This window comes from Thamnophis sirtalis, unplaced genomic scaffold (genome assembly GCF_051295495.1).
Source record: "Thamnophis sirtalis isolate CommonGarterSnake01/CBP01778 unplaced genomic scaffold, rThaSir2_p1.2 scaffold_4, whole genome shotgun sequence".
Lineage (NCBI taxonomy): Eukaryota > Metazoa > Chordata > Lepidosauria > Squamata > Natricidae > Thamnophis > Thamnophis sirtalis.
The window spans coordinates 45,554,466-45,581,722 of NW_028261384.1; the positions used below are offsets into that span (position 1 = coordinate 45,554,466).

The 27,257-nt window shown below is 33.2% G+C and overlaps 1 protein-coding gene across 2 annotated transcripts in view; it reads left to right on the forward strand.

Moving 5' to 3' along the window:
• KCNH8 (potassium voltage-gated channel subfamily H member 8) overlaps positions 1-27,257 on the forward strand; it is a 208,299-nt gene that overhangs the window by 70,079 nt on the left and 110,963 nt on the right. For both annotated transcript variants that reach the window (XM_087712841.1, XM_087712842.1), the window contains exon 2: positions 18,965-19,198. In XM_087712841.1, the coding sequence (XP_087568967.1) occupies positions 18,965-19,198 (234 nt within the window). The remainder of the gene's footprint in view (positions 1-18,964; positions 19,199-27,257) is intronic.

Consider the following 27,257-nt stretch of genomic DNA (forward strand, 5'->3'; position numbering starts at 1 on the left):
ATATCTAATTATAATCTTATCAATCATAATTTTAGACTGATTCATCCATTTTGGTGTATTTACACTATATTCATTTATTCTTTTTTGTAAAAAAAAATTTTTAAACAAGTATAGACACACATAAAACATAAAAACATCTTCTAGTAATTCTAGTTCCGTACAGTGTGTTGATTGGTTACAAAAGTTTTTGTACATTCTACCCATAGTCATCACACTTTATATAAAATCTCGTATTATCAATCTTATATATATATATAAACAATTATTATTATCATTATTATACATTTATTTGACTATAATTTTCATTACTACATTTTATGTGAAATATTCTAGATTTTAGATAAATTTATATTACATTTCATTATATTATCCAAAATCCATCCAATAATAGTACATCTTTATAAAATTCTTTGTCTAACCATTAATAAGATAAGTCCCATGTTTTATAAAATTGTTTATCTTTAGTTACCAAACTTTTATGTATCCTTTCCATAGTCCTCACTTACAAATTACATAAAATCTCATATTATCAATCTAATATATATGTATACAGTATTATCATTATTAATCATTTATTTGACTATTACTATTATTACTTCATTTTATACAAAATATTCTAACTTTAAATAAATTCAAATTAATTTTTATTATAACATTTCATTACATCATCCTGTATCCATCCAATAGTAGTACAATCTTTTATTTCTTGCCATTTGTGGTATTTCTATTCTAATCGGTTTTTTAATAAATCTTGTATGGACATCTCTTGGCAACTTATATTTCACTGTGTATCTTGTGAAGGCTCGAAGCCCCTCATCTGTTCCTTCCACCATCTTCCCTTTATTTATCATTACTACTATCATTACTTCTGCCAATTTTCTCCCTTTTCTTCTTCAATCTTCTGAAATCAAGTCTATTGATCTCCCATTCCAATATTCCACTCTTATCTTTTTCAACAGCACACATTCTGCTGTCAATATCTCCAATTTTCTTATCTCTTTGTTCATCTTTTTCTTCAGTTTTTTGAAATATATCTCATATTTTTTCATCATTTCATCTATTTTATCTGTTCTTTGTCCAATAATCTCCCATCTCTTTTCAATGCTCTCTGTTCTTGCTTGTGTTTTTTGAATTTTTTGCATAATCATCTGCAATGCCACTTCCTTTTCTTTTCCCTGTTGTGACATCATCTACATTGATCTTTTCCTTCCAATAGTGCACACTGCCACTATAAAATCCAAGGCTCTTTTCCAAACCAACTTAACTGTTCTCTTTCCCCAATTTTTGCAATTTTCCTCCCACTCCAAGCTTTTCACTCTGATAGTACCTAGAGAAGCACCTGTATAAACATCCATACTCTTCCCACTATCATTTTAAGTAAACAAACTCAAAATCCTTGAAGTGTAACAACATCTCTTACTTTGCACAAAATTATCAAATGCTCAAACTTAGAGGAGAAAAACAATATTTTCAAGCCTCCAAGCCTCTAAGTGGCAGTATTATTTCTCTCTATTTTCACTTCTCTCTTTATATTCTTTATTTTCCAGGAAAGAAAAAAATATTAATAAGAAAATATTATAGGGCATTGAAAAAAAAAGAATGAAAGTCTTAAAAAAAGAGAGAAAGATAAAATCAGTCCAATTAAAAAAAATATGCATTTGCAGAAATTCCAGTAGTAAAAGTATTAAAGAAAAATAACACACAAAGTTTGACTCAGGCTTAATCTCACTGCTTGACCTCTTCTGTTTTCAATTTTAACTTTACTTTTAATCTTTGGGGTGTTCTCTCAATTAATAGTAAAAAATTATCTCGTCAATTCAGCACACTTTCTCTCCTGCTTATCTTCCATTTCGGGAGCTGTCCCAACTTTCAGAAACTTCAGTGGCTGCTTCTTTGTCGCTGGAAAAAAGGACTTCTCCTGGATCTACCAGGGACTTTGTGAAGTCCCCGGGATCAGCAGGATGTGTCCTTCTCTATCACCATCTCTGCAGGACAGTTTAGGTCCAAGGGGACCATCCAGCGACAGAGATATCGATGGCAATCCTGGAGCTCCAAGATAGCACATAGTATCGTCATAACATCAGCTCCGCCTCCATATATTCATTTATTCTTAAACTACATAATCTTTTCTGAAACAATACTTATCAATTGCATCGTTATTAATCTTTTTATGTAACAATGCCCCAATGTCTTTTTTATGTTTTCTTGTTTTATTACAGCAGCAACAGCCAAAAAAGTTAATACAATCCTGGGTTGTATAAACAGAGGCATAGAATCAAGAGCACGTGAAGTATTAGTATGCTTTATAAAACCCTAGTAAGACTGCACCTGTAAAATTGCGATGAATATTGGTCACCATACTACAAAAAAGATGTTGAGATTTTGAAAAAAGTTCAGGGAAGAGCAACTAAGATGATCAAAGGCCTGGAGACTAAAACATATGAAGAACAGCTGCATGATTTGAGTTTGGCTAATTTAAAGAAAAGAAGAATTAGAGGTACCATGATAGCAGTATTCCAGTATTTGAGGGGCTGCCACAAAGAAGGGATCAAATTATTCTCCAAGGGTGCCTTCCAGAGCATTCATTCTAATTCATATTTTACGACATACTTTTAATTATTTCATTCATAAGTTTCACTTCCCCATATGTTTTATCTAATCATTTCAAACTCAGATCATCTTCATTTAGATCAATAAATTCCTCCATTATTCTTGGTTTTCCGACCTAAACATATAATCTATTCATTCTTGAATTTGGTTTTATTCATTAATTCATACTTTTTATGAATTACACATCCAATTGATCAAGTTCCAATCTTTTTTATGTTATGGTCATCCACAAATGGACCCATAAATATTAGCCTCTTACAGCTATAATAGTTTAGTCAATTAAAAGGTGTGTGTATGTGTCAATGTATGCGTATACATAAGGATAAGTCATAGAATAATTTAGCAAATTAGTGTTCCTGGAACTATATGCATACTTCATGAAGAAATCTGTTTGTGATGGCTGCAGAATATTCACATAGTCCAATTTCTCTTTCAGTTACCTTAAAAAGATGTGTTTACATAACTCTACCTTACAAAGAACTTTCAGCATACATACACAAAATGAGAAGAATATTAAAATGAAGAGTTAACATGGCTAAAATAAACTAAAGCTTACTTTAGGGTTTCCACTACATTAAAAATGCAACTCATTCAGAGTGTTTAAAACTTCATTTTTATGTATCCTTGCTTGGCAGCAAGTCTATTGAATTTAGGTGAGACTTATATCTGGGTAAAGATATAAAATTGGATTGTTTAAAAATAAATATATTGCAAATGTAACAATATGTGCCTTGATGGAAGTAGACTGTAGAGGGCAGTTTTCTACTATTAACATGCTATGCAAACTAATTTTTCTTTCTTGACTCTGCTTGAGTCACTTATTTTTTAACAGAAACTTGAGGGGGGAAACCTCCCTTTACAGGAAAACAAAGAATAGAAGATTCGAAATCATTATCAGGATTTTTTATTGATAATCAAAGTAATGATTATTTTATTAAAAAGTAAAATATTTATTTTAGTACAAATCCATTGTTTTCAAAGCTATGTAACAAAACATCTGACATTTCAAAAATATATTCAATATATTTATTTAAAATTGGATTTATACAACTAATCTTTATGAAAAAAGATTTTTTTTATTAAAAGTAAGTATTTTTCATACCTTTCCTATTATGCAAAACAAACAAATAATTTATTGTTGTAACTATCCTCCTCAGACTTAATCATGGATGCTACATCTTAAATGAGTTACACAGTTATTCATTTTAAACCTCCATCTGCAGTGTATGCTCCCAGAGCCGAGGTGGCGCAGTGGTTAGGGTGCAATACTGCAGGCCAATTCAGCTGACTGTTATCTGCAGTTCAGCAGTTCTAATCTCACCAGCTCAAGGTTGACTCAGCCTTCCATCCTTCCGAGGTGGGTGAAATGAGGACCCAGACTGTGGGGGCAATATGCTGACTCTGTAAACCGCTTAGAGAGGGCTGAAAGCCCTATCAAGCGGTATATAAGTCTAACTGCTAGTGCTAGTGCTATTGCTATCATAAATTCCTATATGGGGAGTGGGAGCTGGTGGCATTTGCGTATGTAATTCAAAGGATAGTGAGCCTGCTTATATTTTACAGTCAATTCTTCTGTAGAACTGCTGTAGTTCTGTATCTCAACCACTTTTTGGATTTGGGGTAATAGATGAGAAGATCTTCCAAATGACATCTGGATACTTATTAAGTACATGTTCAAGCAAAGTACATGCAACTGCAAGCTGTCACTTTATAAATTCTGGATAGCTAACATTGTTAAAAAAATATAAAAGCAGAAAACAAAACAGCACGCATAAAACAGCAGCTAACGTGGGAAAAAAATTAATCACAATTAACCTAAGGTCTTAACCCTCCAGATCTAGTAACATATGAATTTTAGGTGATACGTTGATAAATCGATTAATATTTTTTGATTAATCTATTCATTACATCTTAATATCACTAAACTTTTTTGAAACAAGATGTAAAATTGGTTTTGAATGATGCATATTAATCTTTTAAAACAGCAGTCTACAACTTGTTCAGCTTGGCATCCATGCTGGGGAGAAAGGGGGACTGGCACATGTGCACACCTTGACTTGTGCAAGAGTTGGCCAGCATGTATGTGCATGCGCATCCCCCCCACCACTGAGGAGTCAAACTATATTATAATAATAATACCAGCAAGCTACTTGTGTGGCTTGGTTCCAAATATGGCATGACCCCTAGTGGGCCACAGCCAAGGTGTTGCAGACTCCTGCCTTAGAAGACACATTTCTCCTTTTTGTAATAAAAGGAAAAATGCTTCTTTTAGATAGTGCTAATGATTTCCTATTTGTGTAAACCAGCAATGGGGTACTTTCTACCTTCCAAACGTTATTGCATGCCAGTTTCAGCCTGATTCAGTCCAAGTGATTTTCGTCTGGATTCACACTAGAAAAAGACAATGAATAAGCCAATTTGGTTGAACCAAAGAGGATGCACACTTAATGGACAGCTCATTAGCTATGTGGATTACATCAGCTGTAGCTGAGATGTCTGGTTTCTTAGAAGAAATTATGTTCCTGCACAAGCTTCTTTACCAAGCATTTTTACAACTCTTAAGATGAGAGGGAAATACACTTCTGAAATCAGTAGGGATAAATGCCCTACCAGAAGGCATTCTTTCCTTGTTTTTTCTGCTGCAGATTTTGCTAATAATATATGTTGGTCAAATTTACATATAAAAATAATTGAGGACTGTCTCTTGGAGACATACAAAAGGAGAAAAGCACACATGGACAAATGTGATACATTTTCCCTCCAAGCTACATGTTGGTGCTCATTTTAAAAAGACTTATCTACTCATATGCATAGGCAAACTGGTGTAACATTAGACTGAAAATGTAAAGCTTAAGGTTATATTAAAGACTTTTTACAGCAATCCTTATCTCAACATAATATTTCTCTGTCTTTCTGTTACAGTTTCTATGAAGACGTAAATGACACCTACTTTCACATAAACTTTGTCCTATGAATATTATTCCCATAATGAGACAAATAGCAACCCAATTCATTAGATTCCGTAGTAAAGTTCTCACATGAAACAATTTAAGATCCAGTTTATGGTTAATGTGTTGGTCTAGAAAGCAGAACACAATGCGTTCTAGTCATATTTACGTCATGAAAGCCAGCTAGATAACCTTATGCCATTCATTTGCTCAAGCCCAACCCCTCCTCATAACAATTATTTTGTGGGCAATGGAGAACAGAGACGTGTTATGTATGTTCTTCATCCTGTTATAAAAATAAGGTAAGACTTTTTTAAAAAATTAAAAAATGCTGTGAGAATATTCCAAGAATACTCTATGGCCTATGCTGTCAGGAAACACTTCTAAGTAGTGGTAGAATATATTGTTGTCTTCTGAATCTGATTGACTTGGTCACAAAAGCTAAAGGTCTATGGAGATCCTTAATTATCCAGGTCATATTGCCTAAAAGGTGCTTTTCCAAAAGGCAGCTGGACTTTCTTGGTTTTTGTTTGTTATCTTTGTACTGCAAATGGGAGACAAAGAACAAGGACTTACTTTAATTTCAGTAAGATTCCAAGGCAGAAGTCAATGTTAAAAGATAGATTTTGTGTTTAGTAGTTCATTCTCTACTAGGAGAGAATAGTAGCTTGGAATGAACACATTATATATAACTACAGCATATCAGAAATATAATTGGAGAAGTGATCCCAGGTGAAGAACAGTGAATATATGCAAGAAAAGAAATATGAGAGGAAATTCTTAATAATTATTTCATGAGAGATACAGGGGACCAGCTTGAATATGTTGCATGACAGAAACTTGATTTAGAGAAGAAAGATTTTCAGTTTTCTTTGAACAAGTCCTAGATTATTCCTGGGTCAGTTGTTGACCTATGATTGATTCCTTGAATAGTTGTTTTGATTAAAAACAGTGCTTCCCTGCCTCATCCAGAAGAATGCTTTATTTCTGCCTCCTGCTGAGGTCACTCAGTCTCCTCCCAACAGGACTCCCATACACGTTGACTTGTTTCCCTGAAAAACAACACAGCGGAAACAGCAGTTTTTAGCCCCATTAAATGCCAAGCTTTATGCACCGACTGCGGAACAATAGAGACAGCAAGAAATGTCATTTTGTTGTTGATTGGAGTCCAAAGACATAAAATTGTCATGGGCTTCTTTGAACATTAAGGATGATGTCTCATTATGAGTCAGCATATAACTCATGAAAGACTTGAAAATCTTCAAGTCCCCATTGCTTCCTTTAATGTAGGTAAAAGTTTGAACAAAAATCTTTGGTTGTCCTCTTTTCTAAAAGTGATTTCCTGTCTTTTCCTATCTCTGTAGCTGTATTAAATCTTCAAATTAATCTGGTTAGGAAGCCTATATTATTGTTGGATTCATATAATTTGTTCAGCATGCTGTATAAACAATCACTGCAATTTTGGTGATAATTAAGATTAAAAGAGCCAGTTTTATTTAATGGTTAAGGCACCAGACTAGAATCTGGGAAACAGTAACTTCTAGTCTAGAATCAGGCCTAAAGCCAGTTGATGACCTTGGGCCAGTCACGCTCTCAGCCCCAACAAGCAAGCAATGACAAACTACTTATGAAATGTTGCCAAGAAAACTACCAACACTGACTTGAAGCCACATACACAAAATTAAAATGACTATGGCAAAGGCAAGCAAGGGTAGTACCAATAGTAATAGTTGCCCTTGGGTGCAGTCCCAAAACAACTGAAGCACTACTTGAACACCATAGGCATTGACTTAATTTGCCATCAGTCAATTGCAGAAGGCAGCTTTACTTGGAACTGTTTCTATCCTGCGAAATTATCTGTAACACTGTCAAACATCCAGATTTGTCTATCCCAAGTCCTTAATAAGGACTCACTAGGTAGACAAAAATGCCAAACCCAGACTGAACTTCTGACTGACTGTGCAATGAATAATAACATCAACAACAATAGAAGTATAATTAATTAATTAATTAATTAATTAATTGAAAATACACTCAAGTGTGATCCTAAGGATAAATACTTATGTTTCAATGATCATGTTCAATAATTTATGTGCAGTATTTATTATAATAGCTGAATTTATTCTGCTTTGTGGAGATTTTTGAACACAATTGAAAATACAGTTGATATACAGACATGCATACTTTGATTTTCCATTACTTTACAATGAAAAAGCTGGCTGTTAATTTTAAAAAAGGACATATCTTGTATTCATTGATAATTACAAGTTCAGTTACCATTCAAACTCATGACAACATTGAATAAGTGGTAGTTATGACTGGTCTTTAAAGTTCCATATGTTGCAGGACACATGTGATCACATTAGGTAGTATTCACTTACCTTCCCTACCGGTTTGCAAATGCGAGTGCACACACACACCACCTGCATGCATGTGCTCAGCCTTTCGTGCATGCTCTTTAGGCTAAAAAAGAGCCTAAATGGAATGCCATAGAGCAGTGGTTCCCAAACTTGGCAACTTTAAGACTTGTGGACTTCAACTCCCAGTTTGGGAACCACTGCCATAGAGTGAGGGCAGGTGGGTGAGGCCACCTGCAATTTCCACTGCCAGTTTGGCCGAACTGGTCCGAATTGGTAAAATACCACCTCTGGGTCACATGATTACAATCCAGGAACTTGGCCGGTGCACACATTTCTAAGTATTAAAGCAGTCTATGTTCATGTGAACACAATTTATTGATTTAAAGCTGTCTTTGATTCTAGTCCCCATATGACATTTGGGAGGAAATTAGCACAACCTTCTTTGCAACTTTTCCACAAGCTAAGTTAGTGGGGAAAGCAGCAAGAATTGTAAATTAAGTCACTGCAAAGTTCTTTGGCAAACAGTATATTTAATAGTAATATAAGATTTAATTCTATATAATTTTCTTTCTTCCAATTCTTTCTATTCTTCTTGTTTTAAAAAGTGAATTATCAAGGGCGTTTTTGTATTCTGTTGTGCTTCTTGCAGAGATATTTATACTGAGACTATGATACTATTATAATTTGCAACATGTAAATGTGACTTTTCTGTTCTATCCTTTTTCTGTCACAAGATTAGGAACTGAAAGGAGGAAGCATACATAATGTAGCGAAGTTTCTTAAGTGGCTCCTAATTAGATTTGCAGATAAACATTTCTATCTTAAAATAATCACACTAAAATATTGTATGCATTTAAATTAAACAGTTGATATTTAATTGAGGTTAGATGGCTAAATTAAATCAATTTTAGAAATTACAGTGATGGCTTCTATGTTCATTAAAAGATAAAAAGGAAAAAGGATAGGCTTACAGTTTTATATGCTTCTACTCTATTTTGCATAAATTCAAGTGTATTTTAGGACCAATAATAGAGATTATTTTAATAATTCCCAAGTATAGTGATAGGTAAGAGTTAGACAGCTACATTTTTGACTCATTTATCTTTTCATATAAAATCTCAGGAGTTGATATACATTCAACAAAAATATGATTTGATAATAGCAATAGCAATAGCAATAGCAGTAGACTTATATACCGCTTCATAGGCCTTTCAGGCCTCTCTAAGCGGTTTACAGAGAGTCAGCATATTGCCCCCAACAATCTGGGTCCTCATTTTACCCACCTCGGAAGGATGGAAGGCTGAGTCAACCCTGAGCCGGTGAGATTTGAACCGCTGACCTGCTGATCTAGCAGTAGCCTGCAGTGCTGCATTTAACCACTGCGCCACCTTGGCTTTAAAAATTGCAAGCTCTATTCCAAACAATTAAAGAAATGATTTGACAGATAGATGAAAATACAAAGATACATACCACAAACACACATTTAAACATAACAAAAAATAATTGCAGTTAATTCCTGTCTTTGAAATAAGTGTGTACTTTGAACAAATCCTATTAAATCTACTGGCATTTGCATTCAAATAGACATTCTTAAGAAATATTTTAATGACTGTAGATATATTTATCTGTCCTTGAAAAGTGCAAAGCAGTATAGATATTTCTTCCTCCTTTCATTTATCCTCCATTCAACTTCCTGAAATCGTTTAAGTAATCTGAGAAGTAGTGATTGCCTTAAATTAACAAGCAGTTTTTAATATTCCATGGAGACTTGAACCTGACTTTCTCAAGGTATATGTATCACTTTTGTTGCTTAGTCCCCCACTGATATGAACTTCACATTTGAAGGAATCTCCAGAATCTATTCTTTGTATCCACTTTTATCTTTCTGAATGGGAGCTAGACCTACGTATATGTATAGATATAGATGAAACAAAGCCAGCACTCCACATACACCCCACCAGCTCTGGCCATGCTTTACCATACTATAAACCAATACTGTCCCAAAAATGTGTGAGTTGTTGTTTTTCAATTCTTTGGATCATCACAGGCTAGCAATTTAAAACCAGTTATTGGCATAACTTACAATATTCATTAACTTTTTTATCATTTTCCAAAAAAATATTAGGTTTCTGTTTAAAATCTAACCACGTTTCTTTTTTAGCATAAAATCCTAATAAGAATTCCAATTGGTTTATCATATCCTAGTCATGGCCCTAATAATTTCTGCCAACAGAAATGTCCAACTTTATAACAATTTTCAATTCATTAAAAATATTCAGAAATAAAAAGCAAAGTTATTCACTTGTGAATTGATCAAGGCTCCAACAAGCCGTGAAAAATAACGATTATTTCTACTTTGAGTCTAAGTTAAACATCTGTGGAGAGTCTCAATCATCCAAGTGATGGTTGTCCAAAAGTGATTTTTCCAAAAGGCAATAGAATTTCTTGGCTTTTTTTCTTTGAAAACATTTCATTTTTATTTAAGAAACTTCTTCAGTTCTACCTGACTTTTCAAAGAAAAAAATCCAAAGAAAGTTCAGTTGCTTTTTGGAAAAATATATCATTGGCAGCCTCAGTTAAACATAATTCCAGCACTAGTAATTCAATTTCAATTGAGTTCTGGAACACAAATTTTCATAATTTATTCAGGACTTATCTCTTAACTCCTATTATCTGATCTTTCCACACAGAAATCAAAAACTAATTTCTTAGTTGAAAAATGATTAAACCTCAGGTAAAAATATTTTTTTCCAGAATTGTTTAAAAAAAAAAGGATTAATGGGCTTTCCTGCTAGCCCCTTGCTTTATTGCTATTAACAATTCCCTAAAAAGTTACTTATACCATGACTTTTCCAACATACAAAAAAGATAGAAGAACTTTCAGATTGGATGAACCCAGGAACATCTGGGTAGGATATTCCACTAGTAATCAATATGCAATTCTGTATCATTTAACTGAGAAGTATTCTAACTATCTTAAAGTTCTCCTTTATGTTGCCTTTATTAATTTAAAGCTGCCTTTGATTCTATTTGTCATAAGACATTTGGGAGGAAATTAACTGCAATATCTATTGATCATAGATTCTCTATCTGATCATCTTGCTACAACAAAATACTGACAAATAAATTAGATGTAACTGCAACAATGGCCTAAGAGTCTTTTTGCTGTTCTTAAGAAAACAAGAATGTTTTCCCCCTTTCTGTTTAATTTATTTAATAATGACATTGTTGGGCCCATTCTAAGTTAGAGGGTTGCTCTCCAGCCATTGTCCATTATTATTCTTTATGCAATGTTGGGGTTATCTATAACTCACATTGTAGATGCCTCACGGAATTAATCTGTTACTCTATGAATCAATTTAATTTAACTATAACACTTTTAAATCCATCTGTTATATGGGGAAATCAATGAAATGGCAGTTAAGTAGATAAAGAATCTTAAGCATCTAGATGTCTATCGATTGGAATAATTAATTATCCATTAAAAGCTGTCAATGCTTTCAACATGATCCTTATATATGTGAGTCAGTTTGGCAATAACTATATTATTGCAACAACTAAAATATAAAAAGATAGGGTTTTGGACTTGCTATTATCCAATACCTAGCTATTTGTCTTCAAGGAATTACACAAAATTCACTTTAAGTTTCTAAAAGCTATATTTCATATTCCTTGATTAACCTCAAATGCCCTTACTCAATTAGAGTTTGACCACATCACTCTTGGGCCCATCTAGGCCTTTGTTATCTCAGATTTTGGTTGAAACAAATTTGCTAATTTGTATCTCTGCTTCATCTTCATCTATTCCTTATATTTTCCTCATCTCTGAGTAGGCAAGTTAATTCTCACTTGGCTTATTGTGCCTTCTTATTCCTAGCTATATAGTTTCTGACCTACTTAAATCCTTGGCTGAACTTCAAGAGAGAATTTGGGATTTAGATTTTAAAATGGCAGGCTAAAAAAATATTCATTTTCATTGTGATGTAACTGCAGCTTGATCTCCCATCCCCCCAACAACCTCTAGATACTTTTAAAACATTGTTCTGTTAAATAAATTTCAAAAAGTTTTAAACAATATCAGATATGAATGGTCAAATATGCTACATTTTTTAGCAGTGGTAGAATTATTATCCATAAAGAAAAATTAAAGGAAATAGCCACAATAGTCATGAAACAAATGTTACAGTACACGTGCATCTACAATTGTGAGAGATACATTTAACAGCTATATTTTAAAAAAATGTATCATTGGACTATAGCAACAGAAGGGGAAATTATAAATAATTAACAATTTGTAAAATAATGTTACAATTACCATTAAAAATTATGCAACCAAACAACATAGATACTGAACAGTCAATCAAATCTTTATTGGGTCATAAACATGCACATGCTCTGGAAATTGTTCTGTGTGCATGTGCAGAACAATTTGCAGTGAACTGCGCATGCCCAGTCACTAAAATCCAACATGCCAGTGTTAGATTTTAGTGACGGCAATGAAGGAACTGGTTCGGGGGCGTGTCAGGCCTGGGTTGGTTCTGCGACCCAGTCCAAAATTCCACTACTGGGCCGAACCGACAGCAACCCACCTCTGACTTCAACTCTTCTCATCCACCTATAACTCCATCTCTCTATGCCCTTTTGGCCACCCTCTTGTCTTACCAATTTTCTAGTGGCCATTTTCATAATAGTAATCTAAAAGCAAAGATGTCTCAAATAGAGAAAAAAGAAGCTGTTCCCCACACCCACTTATTATACTTTTGTGATTTTGACAGTTTTATTTTAATAGTTCTAGATAGCTTCAGTCATAACACATTTCACTCCATGGCAACTAAACATTATAGTCTGATTCTTTATTTTATGTTTTGTTATGTAAGATCTACTAGTATTTAAAAATAAATAACAATCATTCCCATGCAGGACCAGTCTCTTTAACTGGCTTAATATGAATTTATATCAAAGCACTTTCATCCAAAGTAAAATTGATAAAAATAAAAATAGAAAAAAAGATTGCCCTCTTGTCCATTTTAAAACCTTCTTACATCTTCTCTTAATTAACCTTTTTGTAAATAATTCTCATATCTTTAAATCAAAGTCTTTTTTTTCTCGTTTTTCCTGTAATCTCAAAAGAAGACTTAACTCACTGCAAGGAGTCTTATTTTTTGCTACAGAGAAAATTTCTCTTGATCTGTAAAGTATTTGCTTCCCAAAGTGATTAAGAAATGGGGAAAGCAGACATAATGTTCATATTGGTGCAATCACAGATAGGAGCATAGATAGAATCCCTGGACTCTTTACAACTCAACTCAAAGCAATTGCAAAAACCTTTCTGTTTTTGCAATTTAATCTCACAATCTCCCTTTGATTCAGGTTGTGTTGGCCAGAATCTGCCTTCCAGATAGCATTGTCAACTGCAGTGTCTCTTCAATCCCTTAGGGAGAATCAGCAACCATTATTCTGCACTAGAAGCTTGTCTTTCTTAAAATATCCTTTAATATTTTAAAGGATATTCATTCTATCACAAGTTCTATTCCCAAATCTCTGAAAAGCAGTTTGAAGCCAACCTACATTTCTCTCCATTTTTTACATTCCTAAGAATACCGTGGCTAGGGCTGTGTGCACTTAAAAATGCAACCCTATTACTAATTAAAATAGCTAAAGCTAATTAAAGCAACCAATACATTGATTCAGTTCCCCAAAGCAGCTGACTTTATAAAATTGGACAGGTAGTGCTGATTCTGGATTGGTGTGTGAAAGTGCTATACATTTTTTTTCATAAATAGGATTAGGGTTGACTGCAACATTGTAACTTCTCTTTGTTCACTCTTTGATTCTCAGTGGCAAAGTATTGCAGCTAATTTGAGAATTAACTTCATGATGTCAAGAGTAGACAGAAAGTACAAAAGATTTAAATTTTATTTTTTCATGGTTCCTAACATATTAGGGAAATATGTTCTTTTCTATGATAATAGAATTTTTATATATATAGACAAGGGCATGTGATGCACAATTGAATCAGCTTTTTTGGTACCCTTCACCCTTGTTGCATTTGCCTCCAGCCATTATAATGAAAGTATCACCCCTTTTGTAAGTATATGGAATATTATAGACAATAGCAAGTACATAGTACATAGACAATAGCAAGTTTGCATTATATAAATTATTTCATAATTTTACCCTCTACCTTCCATTTACTCGGTAAATGGCACAAATGTTCTGTACATCTAAATTATATCTCAAAAATATATATCTGTCTACATATTTCATAGTTCCATAAGTACATCTTAATGCTTTTCATGCAAAATATGTGATTATTTAATGTTTTTCAGTATGTTAATACTTTATATGCATATTACATATTTAAAAAGAGAGCTAGCATCAGGGTAAACAAGGTCAGGACTTTAATAAACCTGACCTGGTATTTATATTTTCTTGCTCTGTCCCAAGACTTCTAGGTAGTGGTGTTTTAATTATATTGCTATCAACATTATCATTTATTTAATATCCACAGTGTGCCATATCTATGCATAATGAATGAAGCTGTAATTGAACTAAGGAAGCACAGTTATGGAGCCTTGTGATATTAAGGGAGCATTAGCTACATTTAGGCAAATAGGTTGTTTGCATATTTCCATACTTTTGATGCCACCAATTATCTTTCTTATTATTGTGTCATCATTGTCCAATATAAAGTTTTATCAGGAAAAATATTCCAAATCAGAAACTTACAAGATAGCCGAATGTTTAAGATAAGATTCTGACCAATTGATTTATCTTGAAAATTCCAAATTTATACATCCTCATTAAAGTCAACCCAGTCAGTTTGGTCTAGTAGATTAGGTTTAGGCAAACCAAGTTAGTGACTTAGTCATACATGCTCTTTCAGCCCTTAAAAGGCCATGACAGCTCGCTTGCATGACTTGTTGTGTAAATCACTATTTGTCAGACAAATGTTAATGCAACCATATAACAAAAATGAAAAAGAAAACTTGTGCCAATCATGATTACTGCATAGTTGGAAAGAATATATTTGCTTCATTTTGGTTCATTTTCTATAATAACTTACCAACCATCCATTAATAAATTGGAATAATCATTAAAATCAGATGCAGGTTAAAATGAAATGTGGACTCAGTGCTCAGTTCTGAAAAGATTCAGACCTCATATATTTAGAGATATTGAATTAGTATGCCATCTTTTCTTTCAACAACCTTCACCTTTTTTTCATCAGCTACATTGCAGGAGGTGTAACATGATTTTCTCTATGTGAAAATAGCTAAATTGATTGAATGTGGCCACTGCAGAAGAATGAAGATTTGATTCTCTTAATTTCTTTGATAAGAATCTAGCAAACTTGTCTACTTTTCTTGAAGTGGAAATTATGTATCAGAATGTTAGAATAAGATATAATAATTTCTTTATTTTGAGCTAGAAAATATATACATTAATCAAGCTATTTTCTCTTTATATGCCTTTGTATGATATTAACAAAATATTGGCCTTTGTGCTTAAAAGAGCCCAGATTGTTGGAGGCAATATGCTGATTCTCTAAATTGCTTAGAAAGGGCTTTAAAGCACTATGAAGTGGTATATAAGTCTAAGTGCTATTGCTATTAATTATTGAATGTTAATTATTCTTCCTATTAAAAGATCTCCTCTTTGTAAAATATGTGCATGCTACATACCAAATAATGATGTATAGGTTTCCATGTAGCATAAAAATCTTTGCCTACAATTTCAGAGTACATCATAATGCCCAGAAAACTATTTCAATAGTATGTAAATTTTGCAATTTTATAGATCAGCGAGGTGTTCATATCCTAGAGGATTTATGCAGACTAGCTCTACATTAATAAAACTTGCCAAGTTTTTATCCCATTCCTGCATTCTTTTGGCATTTCTATGCTATAAAAGATGTTGAAATCCTTTTATAATTAATTAGCATGGCCTAAAATTCCTTTTAATCTATTCAGTGTTCCTTTGTGCTTCATGTAATTCATACTGAATTAACTGAGAGAATAAGAAGAATTCCAGGAATAAATTAATTTGAATGTTACAGATGATTTTTAGATAACATCATTCACTATAATACAGAGTCTCAGTCATCCATTTATAGAGCAAGCATATGATTTTAATTCTTGTACTAGTATGGAATCTGATTTTGTTTTGACAGCAATAGCAGCATATAAAAAGCCATCTAACTGATAATAATAGCCATTTTCCATTTAGGAAAGCAAAGAAATGGTTAGTGGAGTCAAACAATGACTTGAATTACATAGCTTGTGGAAGCATATTCAGCAAATGAAACCTGTTTAAACATTGTGAATAATTCCAGAAAGAGCTTTTGTATATGTATTGTCAGAATCAAGAAGAGGAGCAGTAGGTTTGGTTTTAAAGGGCTAATAAATGTGTAAGAACCCTATAGCACAATGTAAAAATAATCTGAGTTTATACAGCCTATAGTAGAAGAGTTTGCATCATAAATTACATACTGGATTTTAGAATAGAAAGATTCCTAAATAAACAAACAAACAAACAAACAAACAAATTTAAAATGTTAAAATAAAACAGGCTTAAAAATAAACTGAAGCTATTTGAAATTTTACAATGGGGAAATAATTTTTCAGCATGATCACTCTTCAACTAGAATCAATGTATGTTTGCTATATGTATGTCCTGTGTCACACAGTAAGGTATGGGCTGTATGTCCTGTATGTCCATACACAGTGAAGTATGTGCTGTATGTCCATACACAGTGAAGTATGTCCTGTGTCAGTAGATATGTGTGAAGTAGATATCCATGAAAAATAGGAATATTGTCATCCTTTGATTGCTTTATTATAAAGTGGTATATAGAAATGGAAAACTGGTACAGAGATATTTTACTGCCTAAATTATTGAATAGCAGCAGCGTATATTTGAATGTCCATAGATCAAAAATAAAGACAACAGAGAAAATGAAAGTCTTCTACCATTTTTACAAAATACTATTCCACTGATCTGATAGCAGGTCAGCTGATTTCTGGGGAATTTACTTTTTCTGATTACATACACCTTTTAGAATGACTGAGGCAAAGAAAAGCTTTGGGGATTATTTGAACCAGAATCTTGAAGATTTGAATCAAAGATCTTATACTTTCAATTTGAGAAAAGAAAGGCAGCTGAAAAGTCTTATGATTAATCCTATAAAACAAGAATGACACAACATTAAAGTTTATTTTAAAAAAAACTTTGAACAGATATGAAAAATCTTTTAAAAGCCAGAAAACATCTTTAGGATGAAATTACTTGTTCACATGGTTTTTGTCAAATAAACAATTCATACATTATAAATATCTATTTCACTAATAAGATCAATTTTCATGACAGAAAGAGATCAATTTTTCCTTTTCTCTAGCTATGTTTGTTTATTCGGAACATTTTGGAGAGATTAAAAACTTTTGAGTATTATTGCAAGACAATATACAACTTTCTTTTGTGATGATTATTCAATTCAAAAACTAGTTAAAATCCTACTGACTGTGCAGTAGGAATGTACACTATCATGGCATGTAGACAACAAGCAATATTGCCTTCAGTTATTTTTCCTGCCCACCCAACTTGGTTTTGTAAAATCTTACTAACTAGCAGGCAACATTAAATTACTGACATCACTGGGATAGATTATTATTTTATTTGGTAAAGTAACACACTTTGTATGGGGGCTGGCTTTGAATGCTACTTAGGAACTGGAGGTGCTGATTGCTGTAGAGTCCAATTGGTGAGTGAGAACCAACTCAATCTTGTGACAGCTATACCAAGGGACAGTAGATAAGTTTCTGATAAGTTTCCAAGTAAAATTCAAATTGATTTCTATATTCCCTAAATCAGGACTACATTCTTCAATACATAACCTGAAAATGTTAGATGCCCTTCAGAAACAGGACGGTGCTCAGAGCAGGTGTTTCTTAACAGCATTTTCCATTTAATGGATGAACCTTCCCCAAGAGTCCATTTGATAATACCATAAACACATTAAGAAAGGATTTTCCAAATGGTTTTTGGAAGTTAGTGTTCCTTTAACTTTCGGTTGGTTATTTGTATTTTATTTTTTCCTATTTATTATAGTTTTTAATTGCATTTTCTGGTTTTAATGCCTTATTATTACAGTAAGCCTGTAATAAGATTCAGTAGTATAAATATACATTCATAAAAATTAAAATCAGTAGTATGGATAGTGTTCTTGGATGCAGGAAAAAATATGTAATTGGTTCAGCAGAGGCATCTGAAAGAATTCTTGCCTAAATCATATTCCCACTTTTCTTATTAACTGGATTAATAATAATAAGCCATATCCTTTTCATGACTTAAAATGGAATTGTCTCTTCCTCTGCCAAGGTGTCTCAGTGATAGTTTCCTTTTATTTTTAATTTGATGAAAAGTAACTTCGTAAGAAATTTATTGTATCCTATAAAATGACAAAACTTTGCTTTCTGTATATTTGTGATCCTTTTTCAAATATCCATTAAGATCATTTAAAACATTAATATCTTAGTAGCTACTTTGGAATTTCTATATTTTTCAGTTGTGAACAATAACGATAGCAATAGCACTTAGGCTTATATACCGCTTGAAAGTGCTTTATAGCTCTCTCTCTAAGAGGTTTACAGAGTCAGCCTATTGCCCCCAACAATCTGTGTCCTCATTTTACCAACCTTGGAAGGATGGAAGACTGAGTCAATCTTGAGCTAGTGAGACCCAAACTGCCAAATTGCTGGCAGTTGGTGATAGCAGTTGGTGATAGAATACTGCAGTGCTGTATTCTAACCACTGCACCACCATGGCTCTAACAAGTGTTTGAAGTACTATAACACTGTACTTTCTTCAACCAGCCACCTTTAAGATGTTTTGACCTGAACTTCTAATTCCTAATCATGAAATATTACTCCTGGTACTATTGGGCTTTGTGGTTTACAGTATCTGGAGGACATCCTCTGGGGAAAGTATGCTGGGCATGGAATAAGCAGGTTATATTTATAAATATTGTACTTTTGTCTTTTTTTACAGATAGCAATTTCATTCTTGCCAATGCTCAAGTGGCTAAAGGATTCCCCATAGTTTACTGTTCTGATGGCTTCTGTGAGCTTTCTGGATTTGCACGAACCGAAGTCATGCAGAAGAGCTGCAGCTGTAAATTTTTATATGGTGCTGAAACAAATGAGCAAATGATTCTCCAAATTGAAAAGTCATTGGAAGAAAAAATGGAATTCAAAGGAGAGATCATGTTTTATAAAAAGAACAGTGAGTATTATTTTCTTAAATATTGTTTACATGGATAGAAATTTAGGAGAAAGATGGTGCTGGCATGTTTTGATAATAATTAGCTACTCCATTAGGTTATAGCTAAGATAAAGTCAAGATATCATCGTATAAATACACTGGTATACTTTGATATACATTATTCATATGTAGCTTATTTGAGAAATAAATAACATTAAAATTAAAGTTATAAATTCATTTTACTACCAATGTTCTTACCTGGCCATGAAAATATAAGATAGATAAGAAAAATGTATAGCATCACTATTCTTGTCTCTAGTGATGATTCTTTACATATAGTACTATATATCATTTACCAAAGAGACTTAAATGTATTTAATTGATTATTGTAGATGAGTTCAAAATGTTGGAACATAGTAATAAATAATGTAAAACTTTTTTTTCTTTTAATTTTAAATCTTGAACTGGTGTAAGGTTGACCTCCTATAATTATGAAATGTAATAAGCCTAGATAGTATATAAAATAGAAATAAATGTATATTATAGTATGCATTTGTTTATAACATATTCAAAAATATAATTCAGCATGTTTTTATGACTTTTTTAACCTAGTAGGATAGAATCTTGGTTTGACTTTAATCTTTTGCCAGTTGCTTTAAACCAACTAACTTTTCTGACAAAATAATGCTAGTGTGGAAGTTATATTTCAGTCTATCTGAAGTCTATCAGGTTAGGGATGATTGTATAATACTTAGTATGCTTCAGATTCATATTTTTTTTTATCTTCCTGAGTCTTTGAGGATATGATCTGTAATTCCATATAAGTAGTTTTCATCAATAAACAGTTTAAATATATATAATATGCTGGTTAAGGTATAATTTTAAGGTATATCAAAATTAATTTTAAAATAATTTAAAATGAAACTTTTGTTAAAACTAAATTAATAGGAGTTGAACTTACATATTGACAATTTCAAATATATAAATCATACCAATTCATAATAAAATGCATTCATACAAATTTCATAAGAATAATTCTAGCCTTATCTTTAATATACCTGGTATAGCATAAACTTCAATAACTTCAATAATTTATTATTCTGGTGTATTATTCTGAAATACAGCACACATAGACTCATGGTTGGTGAAGCAGGAAAATAATAAAAGTGAGGTCAGGCAGAAAAATGTGAAGCATATGAAAATAATGACAAATATTTTCACACTGTGGCCAATCACAAAAATTTGGTACTAGGTCATTTACCATTTTAAATTAATTATTACATTATTTGATAAGAAACCTTTGATGCTATATGGCTTCAAGCACTGTCCTTGAGAATAAAGGATGCCAATTCAATATGCATTAGATTCAATTGCCCCAAATCATAACCAACAAAACCATCATAACCTTGGTTTTGTTGGTAAGCAACACATTTGGAACACATAGGTTGGGGAGGGCAGAATGTAGAGACTAGTGAGCCAGGTAGAGCATTTTTTAGATTCAATATAATAAAAATTCACATAAATTCAGATGAGGGCCTAGATTGTTCAGGGCAATATGCAAATAATACTTACATTGCAAAACACTCAGAGAGTTCTGTAAGGCACAATGGAACAGTATATATAAGCATAAATGCTATTACTATATACTTTCTATGCAGATTTCTATGCAGAAATTCATTTTTTTATTACCGGTTCTGTGGGTGTGGCTTGGTGGGCGTGGCAGAGGAAGGATACTGTAAAATCTCCATTCCCACCCCACTCTGGGGCTAGTCAAAGGTGGTATTTGCCAGTTCTCCAAACTGCTCAAAATTTCTGCTACAGGTTCTCCAGAATCTGCTGAATTTCACCCCTGTTTCTATGTATGTGTAAGGTATGCACAATTATGTTCATACAATATCCCCTGTGTTGGCACTATATTTGCTTCTCTTCTGAAACAGAAAGTAATAGCAATAATGCTATTGAAGCACATGCTTCTGTGGCCTTATATATGGTCAATTGATCCTGAATATAGTAGGCTGCCTTTAAATAGGTGCCAATAAGCCTACATATTGTTAATATGCATAACGTTTATGTATGAGGACATCAGTTATATGTACTTAAAAATATGAAGATGTAGGTTGAATTAAGGTAAAGATGTACTTTTAGAAGTTGCTAAGAAAGAGTGGTAGAGAATGGATAATAAGGAAAAAATAGTAATGTTGGAGTGACTTTTAAAAACATTCGGAAAGTTAGTAGAGTTGCAAGAGTCAGAACACTAGATTGGGGAGAACATTGCTTAAAAATCTGGACTTTGAAATAATATTTCTGTGTTTCAGTAAATTCTGACTTTTGAAATCAAAATCAAGGGATCATACTGAAAATAATTAATTGTGTCATATTCAAACTTTATAAAGAAATACATCTGGACAACCTGACAATGGGGAATGTGGTTTGAATATTGTTTCTTAGATGTGCATGTCACCTTTGTCTGCTGATATTTTTCAATAAATGTCCATATCCAGAATTCTGATTATTTTTGGCCGCAAAAGTAGAATTACTATACCAAAGTGATATAAAGAACTACATCAATTTAACTCCACAGACTCTAGACTACAAATAAAATCTATTTAATTATACCATTTATTAACATATTTAATATTTATATGATGATCTCTTAGTTGTAATATCACTTAATGTAAGATTTTAGAACCAACAAATATGTGACTAACAAGTCTGTGTTTAAAAATGCTCAAAATGATTTATAAAAATAATGTTGCTCTTAAAGAATCTCCTACACAAAACTGGAGATTGTAAAATGAATTATGAGTGCTTTTTTTTAGGGAGCATTTCCTAAAACGTGTGCAAGAAATAAAGCCAGTTTGGAACAAGATTGGATCAAATTAAATATATGACTACTTTGGCCCAGTTTTTAAACAAAAAGCAAGAGAAATAAGTGTCTCTACACTAAAATATTGAAATATCTTTATCATATAACCATCCTTCCCTATTTTACATAATATTATTTGAACAACTTTTTAATTTAGAAGCAATTAGACAACTCTATGATCCATTGGGTCATCCTTTGAAAGAGAGATAGTACTGTCTGATGTGGCTAAATTAACAATAACCTTTAGAATTTTCTTTATCCCAATGCTGGATAATCCTATATCAGTATTTCATAAATATAAAAAAACAATTTAATGGCAAATAAATTTCAATAATCAATATTTACTTACCTAAACAAAACAACCACAGGTGATCAAAAACAAAACAAAACAGCAGGAGCAGAAGTGATTTATGACTTTCTGCCAGATTTCTTATAGACTTCGCTTGTGGGAAGCTGGCAGTATTAGAAATCATGTTTATATCACAGTGGGAACATTTGAATGTCACAATGTTGCGAATAAAACTGATCTAGACATCATGAAAATTTCAATTTCACAGGAAAAATGGGTCCCAGATTTTTAATGCATTCTTTTTTATTATTTTTTTATTTTTTGAATAGACACAAACAAACAAGACACAAAAAACACCATAAAAATATTCCATTACAAATTATAAAAAGTGTGTCAATTGGTTACAAAGAACTTTCGTGCATCCCTTCCACAGTCATCACCCATAATCCATATAAAATTATATATTTTACATATTTTACATATATATATTACTCTTATCATACCTCATCCTTCATATGACTATAGTTGTTTTAACATCCCTTTATAACAAATATTCCAAAATTCAAAGCAAAACCACATAATGGCATTCCATTGTCTATTTTCAATATCATCCAACAACATTCAATCTTTGTGAAACATTCTAAATAAAAATTAATTATGTTTGATAACAAAGTTTCTAAACCTCCTTTCTTAATCACTGTTTACAACTTATATCCAATTTCAATATTATAGGCTTTCATGCATAACTAAGTTTCAAAACTTCCTTTCATGGTCACCATTTAAAATTTATACCAAATTTCCTCTTGTCAAATCAATATATACGTATAAATTATATCATTATCAATTATTTATCTAACTATATCCATTATCACTTCATTTTTAACATAATGTTCTAATTTTAACTATTTAGCTAGTATTCGTTAATAGTTTTCATTCTGTGTCTTTCCAGTAGTAGTATAGTCTTATTTCTTTTGCCTTATGTGGGCTTAATCTTCTGGTTATTTCCTTAATCTACTTTGTGTGGATTTCTCTTCGTACTTTGCTGCTTGTCTTATAAATTCTCGAAACCCTTCATCAGCTTCTTTAATCAGTTTATCTTTGGTTATCAGTAATGCTTTTGTCAAAGTTCCTCTCCTTAAATCCATCAATTCTTCTCTTTTTTCTCCTTCTATACTTTGAAATCTGGAGTAGAGATCCTTTTCATCTCTCTTCCCATTCCATGTTCCATTCTTTCCATTTCCAACCATGCACAGATCACTGTCAATATCCACAGTTATCTTGCCTCTTTGTTCATTTCTCCATTGGGTTTTTGAGACTACCTCCACTTTTTCCATTATCTGGCTATCTTCAATTTCATCAAATTTTGCTATATTAACATCTATATTTTCCAATTTCTTCTCAATTCTCTCTGACATTTCTAATAATCTGTTGTAATGTTATGGTTTCTTCTTGGTATTATATCATTGTCCAATTTATAAACACTGCCACTCTAGTTGGAAAACAAAACTTTGTTTTTCACTTCTCTCTCGCTGCCAAAGAGACATCCAAAGGGCATCTGCATAAACAACCCATCTTATCTCTTTGCAAGCTAAAACCTTTGAAGTGCAAGGTCAAAATGATCAAAGAAAAGAGAGAGAAAAATATTTCCAGAACTCAGCCTCCAACCTCCAAGTGGCAGTATAACTTATTTTCCCTCTGATGTTACTGCTCTCTTTATATTCCTTTTATATCCCCTTTATATTCCAAGCTCTTAAGTAGAACAAAAGAAAAAGAAAAAACCCATCCAAACCAGTATTGTGAAAATTTTAAAAAAAGATATAATCCATAGGTTAAAAAATAGTAGTAGAAGAAAAGCCAATACTTTCACTTTAAAAAGTAGGAAGTGTTTGCAAAACTTCCATCCATAGAAGACAATTTTTTAAAAAGGATAACACACTGTCCAAAATAGCTTAAATTCACCACTTATTTTCTTTTCTTTACAAGTTTGATTTGGTTTTAATCTTTTTTGGGCAGTCCCTTTTGTAAAAATAAAATTTGCTCACCAGATGGAAACATTTTCTCTTGGATCAATCAGGGACTTTGCGGTGTTTCTGAGATCAGCAAGACGTACTCTTCCCTGTCACATCTCTTCGAGACAGTTTAGGTCCAGATGGACCACCCACTAGTAAAAGTATTGGCTGCGATCTCGGAGCTCCAAGATCGCACGTCCATATCATTGCGACATCCCTTCTCCCCAGATTTTTAATGCATTCTTTAAGCTAGCAGATTTTAGGTACCTTTATTCAAAATTTGTTGTTTGAGTTAATGTGACAATACAAATATACAAATAAAAATAAGTTTTTGCAGTATATAGGTAACCATGTGAATTAAACTTTGTGCTACATTAAACAAAATTTGGATCTTATTTTTACTATTGAACATATTTTTTAAAATTACAGTTTTGGAATTCAGCAATTTGCCACTGATTTTCAGTGGCAAACTTGTGGGTTTAGTGGCAGTCTTGTAGTTTAAAAATAGAAGTGTAGGTTCACTGACTCTACTCCATCCTCACCCAAATTTTGTACTGGAAAACTTTCAATATAATATAATGCAATATCTGTTTATCTCCAATATTCCTTTTCTCTGCCTAGTTAAAGAAAAAAAGAATCCTTCTTCTCACTTAATTTATTTACTTTGATGAATTAGAGAACAAAGTTTATGTATATGCAGCTTACATTATTTTTTAATTTTTAAAACATTCCTAACAGAAAATTAATAAAATAAAACCATTCAAAAATTTAAATTTCCTTCCCCAAAGAAAAAGGAAATTTAAAAAATTAACCTGAATCAAGGTCAAAATATATCTAAGAAAGAAAAAAAAAGATTACATTATGTGTTATATTTAAATCATAGTCACTATTCAAAATATTATTGTAAAATATCATAAAACCTGAGATAGTAGCACACATTGCTGCATCTTTTAATTAGTAGAAAATGCTTCCTTTTCCAAGAAATGTAGATTACACGTTTCCAACAGCCATTTTCTACCATCTGGAATAACATGACATATCTAATTTCTCCATATGATTCTTTTAGTTTATACTCATATGTCAAATAAACAGTGTTTATATTCCAAAGCTTTGGTATATAGTACATTTTTAACTTTTAAATTTTTTCCTATTCATTGCCTAAATACACTATTTATATTAAATCTACTTACATAATGCCCTGAAAAGATACATAAATTGTTTGCTTGGAAAATTGGATTTAATGTTTGATACCTTCAGACTTATTTTAGCTTCAGTTATAGGCTGAAATAAGAATTTACCCAGTAGAATTCTTGTTTGGCCTAACTTAAAAATTATTATTCAGTAATACTATATTTTGACAGTATTGTATCCCATGTTGCAAGATATACTGTATTTTGAAATTATGTCATACATAACTTTGTGTGCTTTACCCATGAATAAAATTATACTAAAATAACATAATATGAAATAAAACTAGCTAGTAATGTTTGAGAAGGATTAAATTAGACATTGGGTAAGAATATGACCATGATAATTATCATGCGATATTGGAAGTATAATTCTGCTTGTCAATATCTATAGTTGTCTACTCAAATTGTTTTGTCTATTTCACCTTTTTCTTTTTAATCTACTTTAATCTACTTTCATATTATGTATGGTTTGTTTATAACAATATTGCTAGTTTATATTGCTATTAGTTTGCTAATACTTAAGTGGGACTATATGGTTGCTGATATTTCTGTAACACGGAAAATTACATTATTACTTTATTTAATACAACAAAATAAAAGGGAATCTTTGTATGGTGGAATTGAAAATTTTGGACTTTTTTCTTTCACTGGAGGGTTTGGGCTTTCACGAGCAAAATGGCATCTTTTTGAGAGTTAAGAAGGAAGGTACCGTGGCATGACAACGACAAAACCGCGCTACGCAAAATAGCGGAGATTAAATCGCGTCGCTAAAGCCGCGATGTCATCACCGCACGTCATCACTGCTGCGACAGCAGCGCGGCGACAGAAGGGCGTTCTACATGCTTTGTTCTTTGCCTCCAAAGGTAGCCCTCCTCCTCCAGCTGACAGTGGCAGCAGGCACGGGGCAAAGCGGGCTGCCCAGCAGCAGCAGCCCGCGGGAAGGGTCCAGCTCAGCCGTGGGGAGCAGCAGGAAGCCCGCGGGGGGCCCGAGCGGGGCCGCCGACACTGGTGGAGGAGGAGGACGGCGCAGTGGCGGCGGCTGAGGCTCTCCCGGGAATGGCGAAGCGGGCTTGCCCGGCAGCGGCGGCCACCCGTCCAAGGAGATGTTGTTGAGGAAGAAGAGGGTGGCCTGCCTCTGCCGGGCAAGCCTGCTTCGCCGGCCCCGGGAGAGCCTCAGCCACTGCTGCTGCCGCGTCCTCCTCCGCCGGCGTCGGCGGCCCCGCTCGGGCCCCCCGCGGGCTTCCTGCTGCCCCCCGCGGCTGTGCTGGATCCTTCCCACGGGCTGCTGCTGCTGGGCAGCCCGCTTTGCCCCGTGCCTGCTGCCACTGTCAGCTGGAGGAGGAGGGCTACCTTTGGAGGCAAAGAACAAAGCATGTAGAACGCCCTTCTGTCACCGCGCTGTTGTCGCGGCGGTAGGGTCATTTTTTTCTTAGCACTTCGGACGCCGCGGATTTGCCTCCACCCTTATGTCGGCGCGGATAAGGGCATCACGGTTTTGTGGTGGAACCGGAAGATACATTAAAGCTTTCTAAAGCTTAAAGCACCAATTTTGCTACTTAAGACCAACAAACACAGAAAAGAATTCAGAAACGTGATCCTACCCATTCTAATAATATCCCATTACCAGGCAGTATACATTCTTCAGTCATCCATCAATATCAGGAACATGAAGCAATGGGTCCATTTTAAAGTACTTGCCCTCTACTTGCAGTTTCCCATAATAAGA